This window comes from Pleurodeles waltl, chromosome 5 (genome assembly GCF_031143425.1).
Source record: "Pleurodeles waltl isolate 20211129_DDA chromosome 5, aPleWal1.hap1.20221129, whole genome shotgun sequence".
NCBI lineage: Eukaryota > Metazoa > Chordata > Amphibia > Caudata > Salamandridae > Pleurodeles > Pleurodeles waltl.
Window position 1 is genome coordinate 703,611,571 of NC_090444.1, and position 23,652 is coordinate 703,635,222.

At 47.4% G+C, this 23,652-nt stretch overlaps 1 protein-coding gene across 3 annotated transcripts in view; it reads right to left on the bottom strand.

The window, feature by feature from the left end:
• Window positions 1-23,652, bottom strand: part of PEX7 (peroxisomal biogenesis factor 7) — a 915,648-nt gene that overhangs the window by 446,118 nt on the left and 445,878 nt on the right. For all 3 annotated transcript variants that reach the window (XM_069234650.1, XM_069234651.1, XM_069234649.1), the window contains exon 6: window positions 5,583-5,689. In XM_069234650.1, the coding sequence (XP_069090751.1) occupies window positions 5,583-5,689 (107 nt within the window). The remainder of the gene's footprint in view (window positions 1-5,582; window positions 5,690-23,652) is intronic.

Consider the following 23,652-nt stretch of genomic DNA (forward strand, 5'->3'; position numbering starts at 1 on the left):
TTCCCTAGGTGCCGGCTGAGCCAGAGGCCAAAATCTACAGGTAGGCACTTTGTAAAAAACAACTCTGTTTTCTGTGATGTGTCCACGTTGTGTTTTGGGGCATATCCTGTCGCGGGCGCTAGGTCTACCCACACAAGTGAGGTATCATTTTTATCAGGAGACTTGGGGGAACGTAGAATAGCAAAACAAGTGTTATTGCCCCTTGTCTTTATCTACATTTTTCCCTTCCAAATGTAAGACAGTGTGTAAAAAAGACGTCTATTTGAGAAATGCCCTGTAATTCACGTGCTAGTATGGGCACCCTGGAATTCAGAGATGTGCAAATAACCACTGCTTCTCAACACATTATCTTGTGCCCATTTTGGAAATATGAAGGTTTTCTTGATAGCTATTTTTTACTCTTTATATTTCAGCAAATGAATTGCTGTATACCCGGTATAGAATGAAAACCCACTGCAGGGTGCAGGTCATTTATTGGCTCTGGGTACCTAGAGTTCTTGATGAACCTACAAGCCCTATATATCCCCGCAACCAGAAGAGTCCACCAGACGTAACGGTATATTGCTTTCGAAAATCTGACATTGCAGGAAAAAGTTACAGAGTAAAACGTAGAGAAAAATTTATGTTTTTTTTTAACCTCAATTTCAATATTTTTCTTTTTCAGTTGTTATTTTCTGTAGGAAACCCTTGTAGGATCTACACGAATTACCCCTTGCTGAATTCAGAATTTTGTCTACTTTTCAGAAATGTTGCGGTTTCTGGGATCCAGCGTTGGTTTCATGCCCATTTCTGTCACTGACTGGAAGGAGGCTGAAAGCACAAAAAATCGTAAAAATGGGGTATGTCCCAGTAAAATGCCAAAATTGTGTTGAAAAGTTGGGTTTTCTGATTCAAGTCTGCCTGTTCCTGAAAGCTGGGAAGCTGGTGATTTTAGCACTGCAAACCCTTTGTTGATGCCCTTTTCAGGTAAAAAACCACAAGCCTTCTTCTGCAGCCCCTTTTTCCCATTTTTTGGGAAAAAACGAAATTTTCACTGTATTTTGTCTAATTTCTTGGCCTCCTTCTGGGGAACCCACAAAGTCTGGGTACCTCTAGAATCCCTAGGATGTTGGAAAAAAAGGACGCAAATTTGGCTTGGCTAGCTTATGTGGACAAAAAGTTATGAGGGCCTAAGTGCGAACTGCCCCAAATAGCCAAAAAGAGGCTTGGCACCTGAGGGGGAATAGGCCTGGCAGCGAAGGGGTTAAATTAGCTTCAAAGCACCACTATACCAAAATCAAACCGCATGAAGTTTTACTTTGCTCTTACTAATTAATGTGAGTAAATGAAACATACTGCACTCCCAGATGAGAAAATAAGATGTCTGTCATTGAGCTTGGACTGTTTCAGTTGACTTAAGAGAAGAAAGTATTTTGCTGGAATTGGGCAAAATGTGTTTTAAGTGTGGTCGTGCGCTGTTGTACTTCCTGTTTGGTAATTAACTTTTTCTGGTATCAAACCCGTAACTTATCTACACATGCACTGGGGGCCCAACTGGGAACCCAAAGCAGCCTTAGCAATTTTGTCTGACCAGCCCCCAGGGAAGGGGTGGGGGCAGTGCAACTGTGAAGCACTGCGCTTTTGTTACTGGAGGGCGGTATCGCAGCACTACTGCTAAACCGGCCCCCATCGCTGCCAAACCTTTCCCCACCCTTCCAGCCTCCCAGGAAAACGCCTGATGCCCACTGCGGCCAGACCGGCCCTGAAAGCAGTACATGAGTGGTTCCCAACCTTTTGACTTCTGTGGACCCCCAAATCATTACTGGAACACAAGGACCCCCACTGAATCATTATGGGAATCCGGAGACCCCCACTGACTCATTACTAAAAGCTGGGGACCTAATCTGTTAATATTATTTCAATTTTTAAGCAGTCGCGGACCCGCTGAGGAGGCTTTGCGGACCCCCAGGGGTCCTTGGACCACAGGTTGGAAACCACTGCATTACAGCATATATGCCGATCTCGTCAGAAGGCGATTATCAAAAGGCCATTTTCAAGCATGCGGTATTTAGAATTGGGAATACCCAGATGCTTATAGAGTCGTATTTTCCAATTATTATGACAGCATAAGCAGAAAATAAATATCTAATATACTGCAATTTTTTGTCAATTTAATTGCTACTTTTTTAATTAAAGGAGACTTAGCCAAGTAGACAAATATTTGATAGACTGTCGCAAAAAAATTTAGCAACTACCATACACCTTTTCGTTATATGTCTGTTTCTGGGTCCCAGAGGATGACTAGAAATTCCAGTTCAGCTTTCTGTAAGAGCGTCATTAAGAACAGTTAAGACAATAATCCTTTGCTGACATTTCTGAGAAGGTTTGTTTGGCTGGGCACTCTCCCGTTTTTAGTCAGTGCTGAGTCAAGTCAACTGTTAAACCTATGGAAGAAAGGGCACTCTGGCAGAGGGCAAAGCACGCCTTGTAGTGAAACATGTCTTTGAATTAGCGTTTCCTGAATCCTTGCTTGTGTGTTGCTCTGAGCTCGACCTTGTGATGGACACCCATTGGGGCTCTTTGTATTGAGGTTGCACCTCTAGATGTTTTCCCATAGCACTTCAAGAAATAGTACTATATTCAACAATTGGTCGCAAAGTCACAAAAGTAATAGACTAAAAGCAGTTGTGCCAAAATCTTGTTCACGGACCTCAACAGGTTTTCACAATTCCTAAAGATTTTCATAAACAGATTTGAAATTGTGACTCTTACCAGCACTCAGCTACAGCACGCCCTGCAGAATACATGAAACAGAACCCTGCACCAAAGAAACACCACAAACATGGCATACAGTGTGGGTCTCAACACTTCATGACTAGAGTGCTCACCAACACACACCCCCCATCACAGCACAACTCAACGTTACCACACATTCCCGCAGGAGAAATTATCAGCAGTTTATACAAACAACACAGTGCAGACACGCCATACAGTGTGGGTGTCAACAGCTTATGACTGTAATGTCCACCAACACATACCTCACAACTCCTTACCTCAGATCACAGAAATAACACACACATCGTTGTGTGCTGTAAAAGTGCCAGTTAACAACAGGTGGGGGACCGCAGCGAGACCAGTCAGATCTCAACCGGACATTCAATTATTCACCCTTCATATGGCAAATTATACAAGAAGAACCCAATGCAAGCCGATTTTCTTGCGTTAAGAGAATATAACATTCTCCGGCCATATTTATTACAAATCACAAACACGACAAATGTTTTGTTTTTCCATATAAATACGACAATAAGTAAAGTACCGCATAGTGGCCACATGGCCATATCCAATACATAAATTCTCCTATCAAATATTCCATAACTAATACATGAATGCATTATTTTATATCAAATGAAGGAGTCATGCTTGACCACCCTCAGGCACCTTGTGGTGTTGACTGATTCAATTGACTTGACGTAATTGACTTGGACCCAGGGCAAGACCCTGCCGGTCTCTCCATAAGTTGTCTTCTACAAGGTGAACTCACTTGCCCCCTCAAGACAGAGGGAGCTTGGGCCAGCATAACAGCTGTACCCCCAAACAACCATGCCAGAGCTACCCAATACAGGGATTCCCCTGGGCACCCATTGGGAGGTGGGCCTTGGCCAACTGGGGCCATATATTGGTCCCTATGCCAGCCCACCATCCCCCGTATCCCTAGGGCTGTGTGATGGAGTACCCGGGCTGGCTATGGACAATAGCAGTAGTGGGCATCCCCAGCCTTCCAGTAGTGACCGGAGTACCCCTGTCGTGGATTGAGCTAAATGCTTAAACAATCAAATTCCATCCCGAATTCGCCTACACATATTCTTGATGCGAATGTCGTCTACCAGTCTTTTAGTGTCCAAACAAGACTCCTCCTCCTCCAAACAATGATTGAACATTCCCCCATACAGCTAAACAGAGGAATGGGAGGGTGGGGGAAAAAAAAAAAGAGGAGCACTCCGTTGCTCGAAAGACAAAAACTGGTGGGCGGCTGCGGCGATCGTCGGGGGTGGGGGCCCAGGCAGCGATGTGTAAACTGGCGACCTTGGCCTGGTACTTAACATGCCCTGCCTCAATGTTGCTCACCGTGGGGGATAGGAAAATACAAAAAGTGGCCGCTGTCGGCCCCTGCCTCTGACCGGTCCGATCCGGCCCACACCTGTCTTCGTGCCTGTGACCTGGCGGCTTGGCCCCTTGTCCGTAACAGCTGGACAAGGCTGTCAAAAGGTGCCAGGTCTAGGCCTACCCTGACGCTCATGCCCCAGACAACAGTTCTCTCCTGAAGGACATGCATTGGCTCTCGCTGGTGCAAGTAGATGTACACTATGCAGTGATGTTCACAAGCGCAAAACCAACTGCCTCTTTACAACCGTGCCCAAGAAGAGGCAGTAAGAAAAGAGAAAGTAGAAAGTTAGTAAAAAATGGAAAAGGGGGCTCAGCAAGGAAGGGGCATAAGCGAGAAGTTAAAATACTGCAAGACTAAGGAATGGTAAAAAAACACAAAATGGAAAAAAGTAATGCAAACGATTAAAAGAAAGAGCAGGAAAAGATCAACGCCAGAAAACAGAAGAAAAAATAAGAGAAATAGGAAAACAACATTCAATTAGGTAACAGTAACATCCCATGGTAAGTAACAGCATTTAGGAATAGTAAAATGCAATACTAAGCAGTACCTAAAAATGATGAAATTATAATTTAAATTAAAATGGTTAAAAAAAAAGCAAACAAAAAAGGTTGACAGGTGAAGTGATAGAGAATCGAGAGCATATGCAGACACGCAAATTAAAGAATGAAAATAGAGTTGTTGAAAAAACAGAAACACAAGGGTAAAAGGTATGGATGGTGGTCAGTAAACAAAAAGAAACAGAGCTTGAAAAGGTAAAATAAGTAAAGTAGAAAAAAGACGAGAAATAAACAGGTTCTTACTGTTACAATGATAATGAGGGGGTATACAGATTACGGTAAAAAATAAAGAGTTTCATCTGCAGGTCAGTGGTTCCAGTCATTTTTACATTGTTTAGTGGATTAATATACCATCAGAAGAGACCTATATGTACCTTGCAAGCCACATGTTCTAATCCCAAACCAGAAACCTTAGAAGGTATAGTACATGCACCTATGGTAGATATATGTGGGTATTCAGTATGCTATCGACTGCAGTCACAATGAGAAACCGTAGTGGAATACTGTCTGCTCTACAGAAACGTGCGACTAATCTATAAAATATCTTATTATAGATATGTAATCTGGTTGAGATAGCTGACTACCAGAAGCAAATGCCACACTTAAATTTACATCAAATTACCAGGAAATACTCCACACCTGAGGCCCTCTGGCCCTCTGTCCGTCTAGCTTCAAAATGGCCTCAAACTCGTTTTTGTGTGAATTCCAGCAGTTGGGAGCACATAACTTCACACTTATGCAAGTCACGCAGATCCTGACAAGGCTGGCAGACAGAGGCACCTAGCTTGTAGGAGCCAGGATAATATCAGTGTTGTTGGTCTAGAAATTCTTAGTACTACCAAGAAGACATCTTGTTCTCAAGACAAAAACGAAAATACCTCATCATATTTACACCAGTCACAGCTCAAAATCTCTGCTTCGTGCGCCGGAATGACCAATTTCGATCCTGGTGATTTCACATCCCAAATTCGTAAAGTTTGGTCACCTAAAAATACAAAATAAACTTCATCAGACAAACCCTTATTGGTTAACAAAAAACGAGAAAACAATTTAAAAACAAACAGCACATGTTTCAAATACAAAGGATTCAACAACATAAACGCAGGGGAGCACAACAGAAGTCATTTGACAATACAGGAAACAAATGCTAGCAAGACTGCTCAATCAGCCAAGTCCTTGCCACTGACATAACCTATGATCTGCAAGTCATCAGGTTGGATCCCAAAGCCAACTCACCCTTCCGATAAAAAAAAAGAAAGGCAAACTCTGTACTATTAACTGGGTAATAGTAATACCTGTAATTTACAGCCTGAGAAACTGTGGGCATGTCGCACGATTTGGTGTATATAATAAGAGATGTTATAATTAGAAAAGACAGTGTCATACATTAGACGTTCTGGCACAATATAAAAAGCATAATCAAAGTATCGCAGAGGCACAGTTGTGCCACTGTATTTAAGATTAACATCTCACTCCAAGGGAAATCCATTTTATATATTTAATAACACAATTCATGCTGTGGTGTAGGTTGCAAACATAAAATGTTCTCAACCATGTGTCAATATATAATTATGCTCTGTATGCAAACATGTTTCAGTACACATACCTCTGCCCATGTGGGTTAAGACCACACCCGGGCGGTCCCAATCACATGTCCCCCGCCAGACATACAATATGTCAGTGTAACATACAATGTTTCAGTTTGCACCCTGCAAATGATCATGCACATCAGGAACAACACATACCCATATAACGCTCCAACAAAGCCAGCACCTTAGAGGCCTCAATCACACAATCCCTCCAGATATACTGTAAATCAGTGGATTATATACAATTTACTTTGCACCTCAAATGTGATCAGGAATATTGGAAACCATGGGCACACCCACTTTCAGCATTGGACAAGCCCAAAGGGCACCCTTGCCAATCACACTTCTTCTAGACATACAATATGCCAGTATCACCTAGATCTTCACTTTGCATCCCAGAAATGAGCACAAACATTGGGAACCACGGTCGGTAACATCATTGCCCACACTATAACTGTGTCAATCACATGTTCGCCATACAAACATCATCTCACTTCAAAAAATAGTCTTTCACTTTGCAAGAAGGAAATAATAGCTAAAAACGGGAGCCACCAACAATTGTGGCTGGCATGGTCTTCAACATCACATGTTACTTCAGAAATACAATATACCACTACAATATATACTCTTACACTCTGCTCATGTTTGTGAACATGTTCTGACTATTGACACACAAACTAAAAATCTAACAATCACCAACATTGGTGGTGTATAAGGAGCAGGGACTGCTAGAAGATCAGGTGGATGGAAGCTGTATGACCAAGAAAGAGCTGAACATGTCTCCTTCTCTCACTGTCAGTCGGCATGGGACATTAGAGACGATGGTTGTAGAAGACTTTCTCCCACTCAATAACATGTTCTGCACCTGAACAAACTGTGGCTTGACACATACTGCAGACTATATAAAACCTAATTACATAGTCAATTAATACAAAACAAAAACAATACATTTGCTAATAAAATAACATAAATATTTACATAACTCTAAGATTACATCACTGAAACAATAACTCGTGTTTGTTTTCAAAAGCAGAAAAGGAAATTATCAATTTTAACAAAAACAGAATTTCAAATAGAAGTTCACTACAACCTCAATTTCGATTAGCTGCTCTTACAGACTGACTGAATTGCATGACGCAACTTTCCAGTCTGTCTGAAGACTTTCTGAAAAAGAGAAAAGCAAGATGTTCACTTCATCTATGACTTCAACTTTAATGCAATCACACACATTAACGTTAACTGAATGTGCATATCTTTTCTCGCTTTCTTAAATACATCCAACTACAAATACATTTAGATACTCACATGTGCATATATTAACAGAGCACCTCCATCAAAATGACACACCATCATTAACGCATACTCACATGCCCATCTATTATAATATTTATATCCTCCACCATCCCTCCCACAGACTGCATACATGACGGCACTAATTCCCGACTCCCAGGAAACCGATATCCATTGGCCACGAAAGGTAATTTAAATGTTGTATTCAATTTTACTCAAATTTATTAAAAAGGACATACATTTTTCTGGCAGAAATGTGCTGGCCGACATCAGCACAGCGCTTTCTATTGGACCTAAATATAAATAAATAAATAAATATATAGACAAATACATACCAGTGGCAGTCGCCATTGGGTAGTTATAAAAAGATATGGATAGTGCACCACTGCGCAAAGTCAGTAAAGTCCAGTAACACAACGTTGTCTTTTAACCATCTTCATTTTTTATTTTTGCTTTTTCTTAAACAAACGAGCAATCAGCCAATGCGTTTCGTCCTATACAAGAGGACTTCTTCAGGGCCCATAACGTAAGGGATCAGCCATGTCCATCCCGGTCACTTTCTTTGCCGACCGGGATGGACATGGCTGATCCCTTACGTTATGGGCCCTGAAGAAGTCCTCTTGTATAGGACGAAACGTGTTGGCTGATTGCTCGTTTGTTTAAGAAAAATAAAAAATAAAAAATGAAGATTGTTAAAAGACAACGTTGTGTTACTGGACTTTACAGACTTTGCGCAGTGGTGCACTATCCATATCTTTTTGCATTTAATACTTTCAGGATTGCCCCTTTGGTGGCAGGTGCTGTGATTTGTGCACAGGTACAGCCATAGATATTGGGCGACAATACAGTTCACAGAGTTTTAATACTTATGGTAGTCCAAGACAGGTGCATTTGTAAAGTTTAACCCGCCACCAATCCAGTAGCAGTTCATTGGGTAGTTATAGTTAAGGCTAAGTTTCCACAAAGGAAATGGCTCTTTTGTTTTTTGGTGCCATTTGACACATTTTCACAAAACATTCCGAAAAAGGGCTCTTTTTTCTTCAGTTCCATCCTGGAAGGTTTTGGGGTGATCCGTCATGCGGAAGAAAGAAAAAGGTTTCTAAAACACAATTTCCCCAGGTAATTTCCATATGGTTTTAAAACATGCTACAACCAAAACAGCTGAACAGAATTACACCAAATTTGGTAGAAAGCTAGATCTTGGTCCAGTAAGTGTGCTGTTTGTGAAATTGAGGTTACTCAGTTCCATAGCTTATGAGAAATTAAGGTTTAAAGCTTTGTAAATCTGGAAGGTTGTATTTGCGGGACTCTTGAGGGAGTCCCAAAAGCATACAATTTTTAAAAAATAGAGTGTTCTGATTGGCTGAGGGACTGTTTTTTTCTCCCTTTGGCCTCCTCGTTCCAGCATGCGTGAGGATCCTATAGGAAATGTTGCAGTAGCCATTAGAGGACTCAGGGACATAGACCTGTGTCCTTAAAAAGTTTTTAAAGAACAATATGAGAGGCAGATTAGGGATACCCTGCCCCCAGCTCTTGTCGGGGAGTCCTAGAACAACTGGGGACCACATGCATTATTAAAGAAGGGGGCACACAAACTCCCTCCCTGATCCTCAGAAGGCCCTAGAGACTCCATCTGCCAGGGCCCAATATAGTGTAAAGAGGAGGGGGTATGCACATTTATATAATATGTTGAACTTCATAATAAAGAAGTCTAACATGTTCCACATCTGCACACAAAGTGACCCCCAAATAAATGGCTGAAGAAATAATTGGCTAATCTCAACCCCCATATCCATAATTAATCATTATTTGTGTTTTAGGTTTGTTAAGTCTGTACACTGACAGTTGTCCTCTGTGCTTAGCTTTTATTTCCAGTAATTTATTTGCTGATATGGAATTTGGTGAATAAACAACTATATTGTGCGCATAAGCAGATAATTTTAAATGTATTACATTGACTGAGGCAGAAGTAATTAATAGATTCCTAAGTATAGTAATCACGTATGTTCCAGGTACACAGTGAATAAACGTGGGGAGAATGGGACAGCTCTGTAGTGTACCCATTCTAATATGTACATGCCCTATCAAAAGAATCCTAGAAATAGGTTTTCATATTACACTTTATTACACTGAATAACCTTGACACTGAATCCCATCTTAATGATAAAAAGCACAACAAGACACAGTCTTATGCCTGTTCTGCATCAATAGTATCATACCTACCTGTTCGGACGAAACACTGACTGAGTCAAATAGAACAATAACACCGTTTAAGTGTGGGCTGGGTATCCCATCCAGGTATAAATCTATATTGTTGAAAACTAACTAAATGCTCTAGAATCCTTGCAAGCCAAGCAGCCAATATTTTTACTACATTTTAGCATCAGAATGCATGACTGAAATAGGCTGTTATGATACACAATCAACCACTTGACTTGTCTTCCTTTAAAAATCCAGCAATATGGATAGAACTCCATGATCATGGGTTTTTGTTACCTTCATTAATACTGTGTAAAAATACAGGGGGTACAATCTAAAATTAGGTCTTATAGAAATCTATAGGTATAGTTTCCTTACCACTGGCTTTTCCATTCGGCAGGGATTCAATACCACTAATTACCTCATAGTAGCTTCACGGTTTACTTTTTGATCAATATTAAGCTGAGAAAACTGTATTTGAGATATAAAAAGTTCTATCCCTTCATCAGAGCCTGCTGAGTTTTACCTATACAATTTTTTATAGAATTTCTAAAATGGTTGTATAATGTCTCTTATATGTGTATATTTAGGACCATGCTTATTCATAATACACTTAATAGGCGCACACATATTTCTTGGTTTCATTTTATAAGCAAGTATTTCACTTGTAAATTCATCATTTTATATATCCATGCTTTTCTCCATCATAAAAGCAGCTGCATTTTGGAGAATACCAAATATACACTGGCTCCTCCCCCGTCCATGCCCTCCATAAACCTCTTAGCCCATACACCTGAATTAGTCTGAGTAAAGCTGCTTGCTCCTTCTGCTTACTAGCTACAGCAAATTGGTTCATAGAGCCAATGTTATAATCAGTAATGCAGTCAAAATCTCCAGTGACAATAATGGATCCTCCCAATTTATTACTATCAAGGCTAAATAACAATGAATACTTGGGTCATCTGAATCTGAGTCCTATATAGCACAGACTCCCAAGGACACCCTTTTCAATGACATATTGAGCCAGTGCCCATCATCCATATTTATCTCAGCTGATTTAGTAACCTAAATTGATGTATGTATTTCTTTAAATCCATATTGTAACTCCACTGACATGACACTGTTGTGTAGTGCACACAGCTGAATAGTACCCAAACAGTATCAAGAATGTCCACTGCTTTTATAAAATGTGCAAACTGTTTGTTTTAAATTGACTTAATTCTCCATTAATAATTTGAAGCTTTCTTAGATTATTGAAACCTAACCCATTCTAACAAGTAATACTTAAGATCATCATTTTAATATTAAGCTATCATCACTTCCATGACTTCATGCCAGGATGCATCTTGTTGGAATCAATGTACTTTTTATTGAACCACATAAATACTGATACTATGGCATACATTGTTTATTGGAAGCGATAAATAGCATCTATTATAAGTTTCGAGCACATAATATACAGCTTTTGGTGTTTATCGCACAAAAATCAGCATAGTACACTAAAGAATGTACACTTTTCAACTCTTATATTCTGGCAGGTTTGACTTTCTGAAATTTAACGCAGGGTGTGATATTTAACACATTGGGTAATTACTAGATGCAGTAAATACCACCCCACTCATAATTCCAAACCCTGCGCAAACAGGGGGGTATGCACAGGTCACAAAAAATACCTACCCACTTGTAATCAGGGCCAAAAATTCACAATTTAAGCAAAATTTAAGAGAAAAGAACACTTTGATAGTTCCACTCCAAGGCTGACTAAAATATTGACCAAATCATTAGCAATGTCCCTCTTCCATTCCTTTTTAGAGATAATTCACCCCCAGCGGCCCACCCTACTTTCCCATTCCCATCACAGCTCTTCTTCATTATCCCTCTTTACTGGGTGATACGGCAGCACTGCAAGATGACACCTAGATGACTTACACCCCACTCAACACCTAATAAAAAATACAAAAAAAGAGGTTGCTCTCAGTAAAATATAATTCTTACATATATAAAGTGTATAGCCTAACTGAATGTTCTCTTAAATACTAATTAGACCCTATCAGCATTAGAAACATAAAGGGTGGCAATGCCATAGCAAGTCCCATTACTCAACATCACTAAGTCCATTAGTCTGACCACTGCCTCCTTTTACTTTCAATTTTTTCAAGATGTCCTTAGCAGCAGTGATAGAATCGCACAAGTCCACCCATGCCGGGTTCTCCTCAATCGTTTTGGTTCTTATAAAAATAAACCTGACAGTTAACTTCCTGAAAAGATGGTAAGAGTCTGTCGCCTCCTATCTACATTTAGATACTTTAAATTACAGTGTACTACAGAGCAATATTATTTTGGGTATTTGGGCAAGCCTCGGAAAATATAGACTGTCATAACAAGATACTGCCTGTGCATATCAATAAGGATTTTGTTTGAGAACCAGCATTCTCATGTCTGCTTGTGTGTCCTCTGTCCTAGGGATTCACAATCCTAGTCCACCAAATGAGTGGCTTTCTCAAACCGACCAATAAAAAATTAAATTATGTCTTCAATTGTGATTATATGTTTTATGGGCGATGCCCAAAATAAACGTATAACTTAACTAACTTATGTCTTTTCATTCTGGTCCTTGTCTAACACAAAGCACTCAGGAGGTTGTTCGTATACTGGTGATTCCCAGCGTCTTCCATTTTAGATTACATTACTTTAATGGCATTATCATGTGTATCAACCAAATTGACCCCACATGTTGTGGCTATCTCTTTCTCCACAGTTCACCGCTCAAGATCAATAATCCTCTTGGATATTGTATTAGTTGAATGTATGACACCTCGGATGCTTGTTGGGCTTTGAGATGAGATGCATGGGGTGTCTTTATGATTATTATTTGATTCATTCATTGAGTTTAAATCAAATGTACTATATTGCCAAAAGATGTATTGGATTTGCCATGATCTTCCACACAAGATGGCACCAATGTTCATTCCCATTATTTTGTGATGTACCTTTGTTCACCATCCACAGCCTCAAGTTGTTGGACAGGCTTAGCTGCCTCATGATCCTTACTGATTTATATTTTTAAAATGTGTAAATAAATCAATGCATTTTTATATTATTTCTTAATGGGTATTATTGCAAATCCCTAATCCCATTATTTTCTAAGGAAAGGTGTTGCAGTAGCAGTGGCTGGCCATGTGTGATGCTGGACCTACTCCATCTCTGAGCTGGAGTTCATTTACTAAATGGAGTACATTTACTAATGTTTTGGGTCCTTTTGTCTGTAGAAACTAAAAACATGCAGTCTTAAAAAAGCAACAGACTTAGGGAGTCATTCTGACCTTGGCGGTAAAAGGCCTATACCGCCGGTCAGAACTCCGCCATACTACCGCCGCGGCCGCGGTAAACCGCCACGGTCATTCTGACCACCAACTGTGAATCCGCCAAAAACCCGACATCCAAGGAAGGCCGCCTCATCAGCGGGCCGCGGAAAACTGGAGATGACCAAACCTCCACCGCCACGCCAACACAAACACGCCCATGCCATTCTGACCCACCAATCCACGCGGCGGTCTTTCAACCGCGGTATTCCATTGGCGGTACACACCGCCGCGGTCAAAATACACACACAGCTCCAAAACACTGCCACATTGGGCAATTTGAAATACACACACCTGACACACATACCAACAACACTCCCACACATCCATACAACTATAAAACACACACCCACATCACCCACAAACCCCTACGACCGAAGATCAGAGACGAATGAGAGAGAGACACATCACAGAATAGAGAGCTACATCACACAGAGGCACACTACACCATCACACACACCACATAGAAGCACAAAGCAACACACACCAACACACTCATCACCATATACACCACCCCACACCTCATCCACACCACCCCATGGCACCCCAAAGGCACCCACGCTTTTCGGACCAAGAACTCCGGGTCATGGTGGAGGAAATCATAAGAGTTGAACCCCAGCTCTTCGGCTCACAGGTGCAGCACACCACTATAGCCAGGAAGGCGGAGCTATGGCAGCGGATCGTGGACAGGGTCAACGCGGTGGGACAGCATCCCAGAAATCGAGACGACATCCGCAAACGCTGGAACGACTTAAGGGGAAAGGTGCGCTCGATGGTCTCGCGACACAACATCGCAGTGCAGAAGACTGGCGGGGGACCCCCACCCACTCCACCCGAATTCACAGCATGGGAGCAAGAGGTACTAAACATCCTGCATCCTGATGGCCTCGCTGGAGTACACGGAGGAATGGACTCTGGTAAGTACAATCTCAACTACTTCACCCCCCCCAGCATGCTAACCCCCACCACCACCCTCACCCCCAACCCCCCATCACACATCCTCCCTGAGAATGTCTCTCCAGCACAACCCACCCAACACCAACCCCTGCATGCCACCACAAACTATGGACACCCATCACCCAAGCATGACCACTGCACATCCCCCCCCCCCAAAACACCCCCACAACACCTCCCCCAAGGGAATGGCAGCACTGGGGGACAAGGGCACCAATCAATGGCACGCAATAGCACACACAGAAACAATAACCATACTCTCTTACCCCATGCAGGACCCGAACGCCAACACACCGGCCCGGAGGGTCCAGAAATGTCCATCCCCCCCCCCCGGAAGAGGCCCCCAGTGATGACAGCAGCTCTGTCGACCTGGAACCTGATGACCAGCCCGGACCATCGGGGACCTCTGGACAGTCGGTTCCCCACACACAGGCCACAGCAGACCCAACCCCCTCTGGGAACAACAGCACAGCTCCCACCCAGCGGGCCCATGCCTCTGTCTCTAGGACAGGTCAATCAGCGGTGTGTCTGCCACTACAGGGCACCCAGGTTAACCCACCACCCCAACAACAACAGGGACCTGGGGGCAGTGGTAGTGGGCACACCGTCCAGGAGACAGAGGCCGGGGGAAACAGGGCAACTCGGAGGGCTCCTGTGCGACAGGGGGGGGAGGAGAGGCCCAGGGAACCCACTCTCCAAGAGGCCCTCACCACCATCATGGCAGCCTACCACCACTCCCAAGAGACGATGGCGACGGTACTGGCCAGGTTCCAGGAGATCCAGGCACAGCAGGAGGAACGCTACATGGGGTTCACCAATCAACTCAACAACATCTCTACCGCTATGGGGAGCATAGTCCAGGCCCTCAACCGGATAGAAGACACGTTGCGGGACCATGTGGCACCACACAGGGCCCCTGTCACTAGCCAGGAACAGCCTACCACCTACGCCGGCGCTAGTGGACAGGAGGTCCCACCACAACGACAGGCCACCAGAACCCCACCTCCTGCTGAAGAACAACCACCCCGCAAGAGGAGCCTGAGATCAAAAAAATCGACAGAGTAGGATGTCAAGACCCCCGCCAGCATGAGACACCCCCTGAAGTCATCCCACTGTCCCACATTGCCACCCTGTCCAACCTTGAACTGCCCCTGCTCCATCCTTCCACAGGCATATGGACAATGCACCTGTGAGACTGGACTCTGCCATGGCCATTACTCCACCCCCACCCATCACCGTGTTTATATCATGTACCATTATCTAGCACAAAAAATAAATCACTCAATGCACTGAAATCAAACAGGAGTCAGGCTGTATTATTTACAAATGTATAACACATTACCGATCAATTATGTTCTGTTAACTTTGTGCTGAACACATACCGAGATCAATAAGCATTAGTCCATGGGCTAACCAAGCAGAAGTCACGCAGTGGGTCATACAGCACTGAAAAGGGAAGGGAAAATCAAACATCAGTTTAAAAGAACTGGGGGGTCATAGACAAAGTTGAGAAGCAGGAGGCTTTCAGGAAAAGTAAAATGGCGTGGGTGATTGTTACCTGTGTGCTACTGAAAATACTGTTGGATAACTCTGTCCCTGTTGTCTGTGTCGTCCTCTGAGTCTTCCTCCTCTGCACTCTCCGCAGGCTCCACAGCTGCTTCAACACCACCATCTGGACCATTCTCCTGCAGGAAAGGCACCTGACGTCGCAATGCCAGATTGTGAAGCATACAGCAGGCCACGATGATCTGGCACACCTTCTTTGGTGAGTACATCAGGGATCCCCCTGTCATATGCAGGCACCTAAATCTGGCCTTCAGGAGGCCAAAGGTCCTTTCTATGATCCTCCTAGTTCGCCCATGGGCCTCATTGTACCGTTCCTCAGCCCTGGTCCGGGGATTCCTCACTGGGGTCAATAGCCAAGGCAGGTTGGGGTAACCAGAGTCACCTATTAGCCACACACGTTGTCTCTGTAGCTGTTCCATCACATAAGGGATGCTGCTATTACGCATCACATACGCGTCATGCACTGACCCAGGGAACTTGGCATTCACATGGGAGATGTACTGGTCAGCCAAACAGACCACCTGGACGTTCATAGAATGGTAACTCTTCCTGTTTCTGTACACCTGCTCATCGTCTTTTGGGGGGACTAAGGCTACATGGGTCCCATCAATGGCACCAATGATGTTGGGAATATGTCCAAGGGCATAAAAATCACCCCTCACAGTGGCCAAATCAACCTCCTCAGGGAATATAATGTAACTCCGCATGTGTTTCGTCAGGGCAGACAACACTCTAGACAAAACTTTGGAAAACATAGGCTGAGACATTCCAGATGACATGGCCACTGTTGTCTGGAATGAGCCACTTGCAAGAAAATGGAGGACTGACAGAACCTGCACCAGAGGGGGAATTCCTGTGGGTTGGCAGATGGGGGACATCAGGGCTGGCTCCAGCTGGGAACACAGTTCATGGATAGTGGCACGGTCAAGTCGGTATCGTAGTATGATGTGGCGTTCTTCCATTGTCGACAGGTCCACCAGCGGGTGGTACACGCGAGGATTCATCCTTCTCCTCGCAAGTCCCAGCGGACGGTGCCTAGGAATGACAACATGGAGCACACAGTCAAGCCAATCACTGGTACGTTCACCACAGCTTGCATAGCACACGGTTATCTATGTTTTGAAAGGCGTTTATGTGTGGCAATGCAAGGCCTAGGCCTGTGTGTCGCAGTAGAAATTATGCCATGTGGGCCCTTGAAATGGCGGCTGCCTGACCTGTGAAGTGGGACAATGGGATGTGAGGTCAATGCGCTGGCGGAGCACACCGTGGCGGTAGGCGGTCGAAGACCGCTACACGGAGCCGCATTGGTTAACATTGAAGCCTATGGGTTTCAGGAGCCAATGACGAGGTGCGCCGGCGGTAGCGGTACGCACCGCCGCGGGCGTGACCGCCATTTTCTATCTGCCTAATCACTCGAGACCTGATCATCCACAGGAGAGGACCTATACTGCAAGTGCTGCTGTGACCTCGGTCTGGAAGTGACAATGGCTGCTGCGACTGGGGAAAGGGCCCCTGCCTTCACGTCTGAAGAGTTGGAGAAGCTCGTGGATGGGGTCCTCCCCCAGTATGCGTTACTCTACGGTCCTCCAGACCAACAGGTAAGTACACCGGGTGCACATGGAATGGGCGATGCCTGTGTGGAGTGGGGTGGATGTAAGTTGGTGGAGTGGGGGGCGAATGAGGAGTGCAACGCACAACAGATGAGAGCATGTGCCATATGGCAAGGTTGGGGAGGGGGGGCCTATCACATCTAACATGCAGTAAGTTGATGAATGTTTCCTTCCCACCCTGTACATGTCACATAGGTCAGCGCCCATCAGAAAGTCGAGATTTGGCGTGCCATCGCCAAGGAAGTCCGGGCCCTGGGGGTCCACGTCAGACGGGGCACCCACTGCCGCAAGAGGTGGGAGGACATCCGCCGCGGAACCAGGAAGACCGCCGAGTCACTGCTGGGGATGGCCTCCCAACCTAGGAGGGGTGCCAGTCGTACCCTGACCCCCCTGATGTCCCGGATCCTGGCGGTGGCCTACCCTGATTTGGATGGGCGCTTGAGAGCATCACAGCAGACACAAGGGGGTGAGTATCAGCACATTCTGCTATCTTTCTGCCCAGTGGAGGCGTCTGGGTGGGGGAGGAGGGTTGTGGGTGACATTAGGCCAGGGCGCTTTCTGTAGTGTAGTCCTCTCCCTTAGGCATGGCCCTGTGCTCCCGGCCCCCACCTCTGTAGGGTGACAAGTACAGCTATTGATGGTCCAGCCTCACACATCTGCACGTTTGTCGTCTCTTGACCTGTTGTCTTAGTCAGAAGTACTGAGTAGTGTACCCCGAATGCGCGGCTTAGTGCATGAGGCTCCTGTGTCTGTCCTCTCCGCCAACGGTGTTGACATTGCATGCACTCAACCTGGTCTTCTTTTTTCTCCCCCCACCCTTCTTCTTCATCTTCTTGTGCATGTGTGCATTAGCATCATCAGGCGGAGGAGATTTGGCATCGGAGCACGAGGGAGCTGCAAGTCACAAGGCCCCGGTGGGCCCAGGAACAGACACCGAGGGCACCAGTGATCCGGAGGGCGAGGGGAGCACCACAACGGGGACCGGTGGTGAGAGCAGCGACACAGACACGTCCTCGGATGGGTGCTCCCTAGCGGTGGCGGAAACATCCGGGACCCCCGCCTCTACAGGTACAGCCGCCACCCAGCGCACCAGCCCCGCCCTCCCTGCAGCCCCTCAGCCTACGCTCCGTGCCCGCTCGCCCAGGAAGGCGGGCGTCTCCTTCGCCCCAGGCACCTCAGCCCCTGCCCCTGTCACCCCTGCTGCCCTCAGTGCGGAGCTCATTGACCTTGTGAGGACGCTCATTGTTGGGCAGACTACCCTTTTGAATGCCATCCAGGGGGTAGAAAGGGAGGTGCATCGGAGCAATGCCTACCTGGAGGGCATTCATTCGGGTCAGGCTGCCCATCAACGATCATTCACTGCTCTGGCCTCAGCACTGACGGCAGCCATTGTCCCTGTTTCCAGCCTCCCTCTTCTGACTGCCTCCAGCCTGTCTCTGTCTCCTGTTCCTCAGCCTATCCCATCCACACCATCTGACCAGCCTGCACACACCTCAACACCCAAGGGCAGCTCATCCAGACACAAGCACCACAGATCCCACAAACACTCACCCAAGCAACACCCAGATGCAGACATTCCAACAGTCACTGCCACCCCTGTGTCCCCCTCCTCCTCGTCTCCCTCCTCCCTCCCTGTGACGTCTACACTCACACCTGCATGCACACCAACATCAGCCAGTGCTTCCATCACCACCACACCCTCCTGTACAGTCCGCACGCATGCAGTCACCACCCCCACTGCCATTTACACGTCCCCTGTGTCCTCTCCCACTGTGTCTGTCACCTCCAAGACACACAAACGCAGGCAGCCACCCACCCAACAGCCATCCACCTCACGACAGCCTACAGCACCAGCACCTTCACCCAATTACAGCACACCTGACTCTCCTACAACCACATCCTCTTCCTCCACTCCCATCACCACTTCTCCTACCCTTTACCTTGGCCCTAAAAAACTTTTCCTGGCTAATCTTGACCTCTTTCCCTCCGATGACCTACCCCCTCCATCTGCAAAGAGTCCCAAGAGCACCACAGCCACCACCAGCCCAGCTTCGGGTGTCACTGTTGTGCATGGGTTCTGGAGTCCACCCTTTGCCAGCAGTGACACCTCAATCAGCAGCAAGGACACATCCAGCCCCCCCCCGGCAAGAGGACCAGGAAACACAAGGGCCGCCGTGCGAGGACTGACACGGCTGCCCCCAAGGAGCAAAGTTCGCCCACTTCACCAGCCACATCATCTAGGGGAGGCAAGGGCCCGAGAGCCCCATCTAAGGAGCGTAAGGGCAGCAGGGCGGAGAAGTCAGGCAGCAGGAGCGCGGAGCAGGTGGGCCCCACATGCCACATCCCAGCTGGAAAGGAGGAAACCAAAGGGCCCAGGACTCCGTCCCCGAAGGGTCCAGAAGCATCACGGTCGGAGGGCGACTGCGCAGGGAGTCCAGGCCAGGTCTGGCTCCCTTGACCTACTGGATGTGCACCGCTGAACAGGGCCCGCCGTGGAGAAGAGCACCGCTGAACAGGGCCCGCCGTGGAGAAGAGCACCGCTGAACAGGGCCCGCCGTGGAGAAGAGCACCGCTGAACAGGGCCCTGCCGTGAAGACAGGCACCGTTGAACAGGGCCTGCCGTGCAGAAGAGCACCGCTGAACAGGGCCCGCCGTGCAGAAGAGCACCGCAGAACAGGGCCCGCCGTGGAGAAGAGCACCGCTGAACAGGGCCCGCCGTGGAGAAGAGCACCGCTGAAGAGGGCCCGCCGTGCAGAAGAGCACCGCTGAACAGGGCCCCGCCGTGAAGATAGGCACCGCTGAACAGGGCCCGCCGTGCAGAAGAGCACCGCTGAACAGGGCCCTGCCGTGCAGAAGAGCACCGCTGAACAGGGCCTCGCCGTGAAGATAGGCACCGCTGAACAGGGCCCGCCGTGGAGAAGAGCACCGCTGAAGAGGGCCCACCGTGCAGAAGAGCACCGCTGAACAGGGCCCGCCGTGCAGAAGAGCACCGCAGAACAGGGCCCGCCGTGCAGAAGAGCACCGCTGAACAGTGCCCGCCGTGGAGAAGAGCACCGCTGAAGAGGGCCCGCCGTGCAGAAGAGCACCGCTGAACAGGGCCCTCCGTGCAGAAGAGCACCGCTGAACAGGGCCCGCCGTGGAGAAGAGCACCGCTGAAGAGGGCCCGCCGTGCAGAAGAGCACCGCTGAACAGGGCCCGCCGTGCAGAAGAGCACCGCTGAACAGGGCCCGCCGTGCAGAAGAGCACCGCTGAACAGGGCCCGCCGTGGAGAAGAGCACCACTGAAGAGGGCCCGCCGTGCAGAAGAGCACCGCTCCGCTGGGCCCCGCCGTCTCAAACACCGCTCCGCTGGGCCCTTCCTGTCAAGCACCACTCCGCTGGGCCCCGCCGTCTCAAGCACCGCTCCGCTGGGCCCTTCCTCTCAAGCACCGCTCCGCTGGGCCCTTCCTCTCAAGCACCGCTCCGCTGGGCCCCGCCGTCTCAAGCACCGCTCCGCTGGGCCCCGCCTGTCAAGCTGCGCTCCGCTGGGCCCTTCCTCTCAAGCACCGCTCCGCTGGGCCCCACCGTCTCAAGCACCGCTCCGCTGGGCCCTTCCTGTCAAGCACCACTCCGCTGGGCCCCGCCGTCTCAAGCACCGCTCCGCTGGGCCCTTTCTCTCAAGCACCGCTCCGCTGGGCCCTTCCTCTCAAGCACCGCTCCACTGGGCCCCGCCATCTCAAGCACTGCTCCGCTGGGCCCCGCCTGTCAAGCACCGCTCCGCTGGGCCCTTCCTCTCAAGCACCGCTCCGCTGGGCACCGCTGTCTCAAGCACCGCTCCGCTCCGCAGGGCCCTTCCTGTCAAGCACCACTCCGCTGGGCCCCGCCGTCTCAAGCACCGCTCCGCTGGGCCCTTCCTCTCAAGCACCGCTCCGCTGGGCCCCGCCGTCTCAAGCACCGCTCCGCTGGGCCCCGCCTGTCAAGCACCGCTCCGCTGGGCCCTTCCTCTCAAGCACCGCTCCGCTGGGCCCCGCCGTCTCAAGCACCGCTCCGCTGGGCCCCGCCGTCTCAAGCACCGCTCCGCTGGGCCCCGCCTGTCAAGCACCGCTCCGCTGGGCCCCGCCGTCTCAAGCACCGCTCCGCTGGGCCCCGCCGTCTCATGCACCGCTCCGCTGGGCCCTTCCTGTCAAGCACTGTTTATGGTTCACTGTGCCCACCATGCCTCCTCCTTGAGCAGTGGACACTGTCATCCACCAGATGGACTGTGGCTTTGCACTCCCCAGGATGGTGAAGTGGGCAACCCACCCAATGTAGAGACTTGAGAGACTGTGGCTTTGCACTCCCCAGGATGGTGAAGTGGGCAACCCACCCACTGTAGAGACTTGAGAGACTGTGGCTTTGCACTCCCCAGGATACATCAATGGGCATGGTGGCCCCTTCGTGGATCTGGCGTCGTGGACTCATGTGGCTGTGGTGCCTCCCCCTTCCCTTCCCCCTGAGGTGCCTGTAATTTTTTCATCAGATGCCCCTGCAGTGTTCTCTCCAAAGGACTCAGGTCTCCTGTGTGGGCTTTGCCCTTGTGTCGCTACACTGTAGCCCACGGACTGTTCCATTTAACTTTCATGTACAGGACTAATTGCCTCGGTTCTCCATGGCAGTGTATATAGTATCATTTTGTTATGGATATTTTGCATAGTTGACCGCTCCATATCAGAGTCTATTTTTTATATAAATTTTTCGTCCCAATTCATTTCTGTCTTTGCATTCTTAAGGGGGGTTTGGGTGGTGTCACTGTGCATTGTTGCTCTGCATTAGTGTGTACATAGTTTGGGGGGGTGGGGGTCGCATATGTGTGTGCCGTAACCCTTCCTCCTCCCCCCTCCTGTGTGTCGTAGGTGCAGTACTCACCGTTGTTGTCTGCGCCGGAGTTCGTACTCGTGGTAGATGAGAAGGTAGACGAGAGCAGGTAGGATGTTTAATTCGGGTTCCATGCTGTCCTCCTTCCTCGTGGAGTGTGTTTTGGTGCGCGATTTCCCGTTCGTAGTCTGTTTCCGCCGTGTTTTTATCGGCGGGGCTCCCGCCCCGGAAAAGGTGGCGGATTGGTGAGTTGTGATACTGTGGGCGGTACATTGTCTGCCGCCTGCCTGTTGGCGGTGACCGCCACGCTGTTTGTCTGCACCGCCGCGGCGGTCGGAGTGTTAATGTGGCGGGCTGTGTTGGCGGTTCCCGCCAGGGTCAGAATTCCATTTTTTCGACCGCCGGCCTGTTGGCGGGTTGGCCGCCGCTTTATCACCGACCACCAGGGTTAGAATCACCCCCTTACTCTTTTGTGAGTGGGTGCTTGGCACTCCCTAAACACCTCCCTGGACCCCACTTAACCCATTCATACATCTCCCTAAACACCTCCCATTTAGTGGTAAGTATTCCCCATTTTCCAGACACTCCCTGTTTCTCCTACATTTACTGCTAAAAATTAGGTGCATTTGTGGGGTAATTTCTGTAGTTAGGACAGAGATCTCCACACAGAAAATATAAGTGAGGCGGAGACGTAGACCTCCGCATGTAGGTTTGTGAATAGCATTTCGTAGTATGTGAGTAGAAATATTAAAGTGCTACTACATATATTATAAAGCAGTTTATGATTAGGCCCACAGAGTACAACAGAATTGAGGGTATAGTGTGGATTCAAACAACAAATGAATCAATGAACACATTTCAATATTCAAGTAAGAATAATAATTACTCTCACCACTCATACCAAGTGTGGTTGAGAAATACTTGCAAATATTTCCTTGAAAAAGCACATTATTTTTGTACTTTATTTAATCTGGGTGCACAAATGACAGGTTCTCGCTAAGAGGCAAGGTAAAAATGGTCTTGAGCAAAACTTCTGCATACCCACAAACCACAATAAATACACCATATCCATATTGCTTTGCAGATATCTACATACCAACACGTCAGTGGTGGTCTATGCTCACTTTAGATACATTTTTCTAAAAATTCAAATATTGGAAAATAGGTGCATAATGTTCTTTGCTACAAAAAAACTTAACTGCTCACACTAAAGGTTACAAAGAACATACATGTCCTGTTTCAGCAACAATGTATATTTATATTTAGCTACATTTGCATTTGTAAAAATGAACAAAGGAATCCATGGAATAGATGTGCTGTTTGAAACTTTTCCCCACACTTACAAAAGTGATCCAGGTGGCTCATTATAGCCTTATAGCTACTAAAACATACTAGTAGCTATAAGCCCCAGGTCCTGGCCCACTTGTCCCTGTGCTGCTGCATCGCTCTTGCGCCTTTTTTCTCCTTGCTTTTTCGCCTGTCTTTTGTGTGCCCTCTCCTTGCTTTTCCCTCATTTTTACTGGTTTCTCCTTGCTTTTCCCCCTGT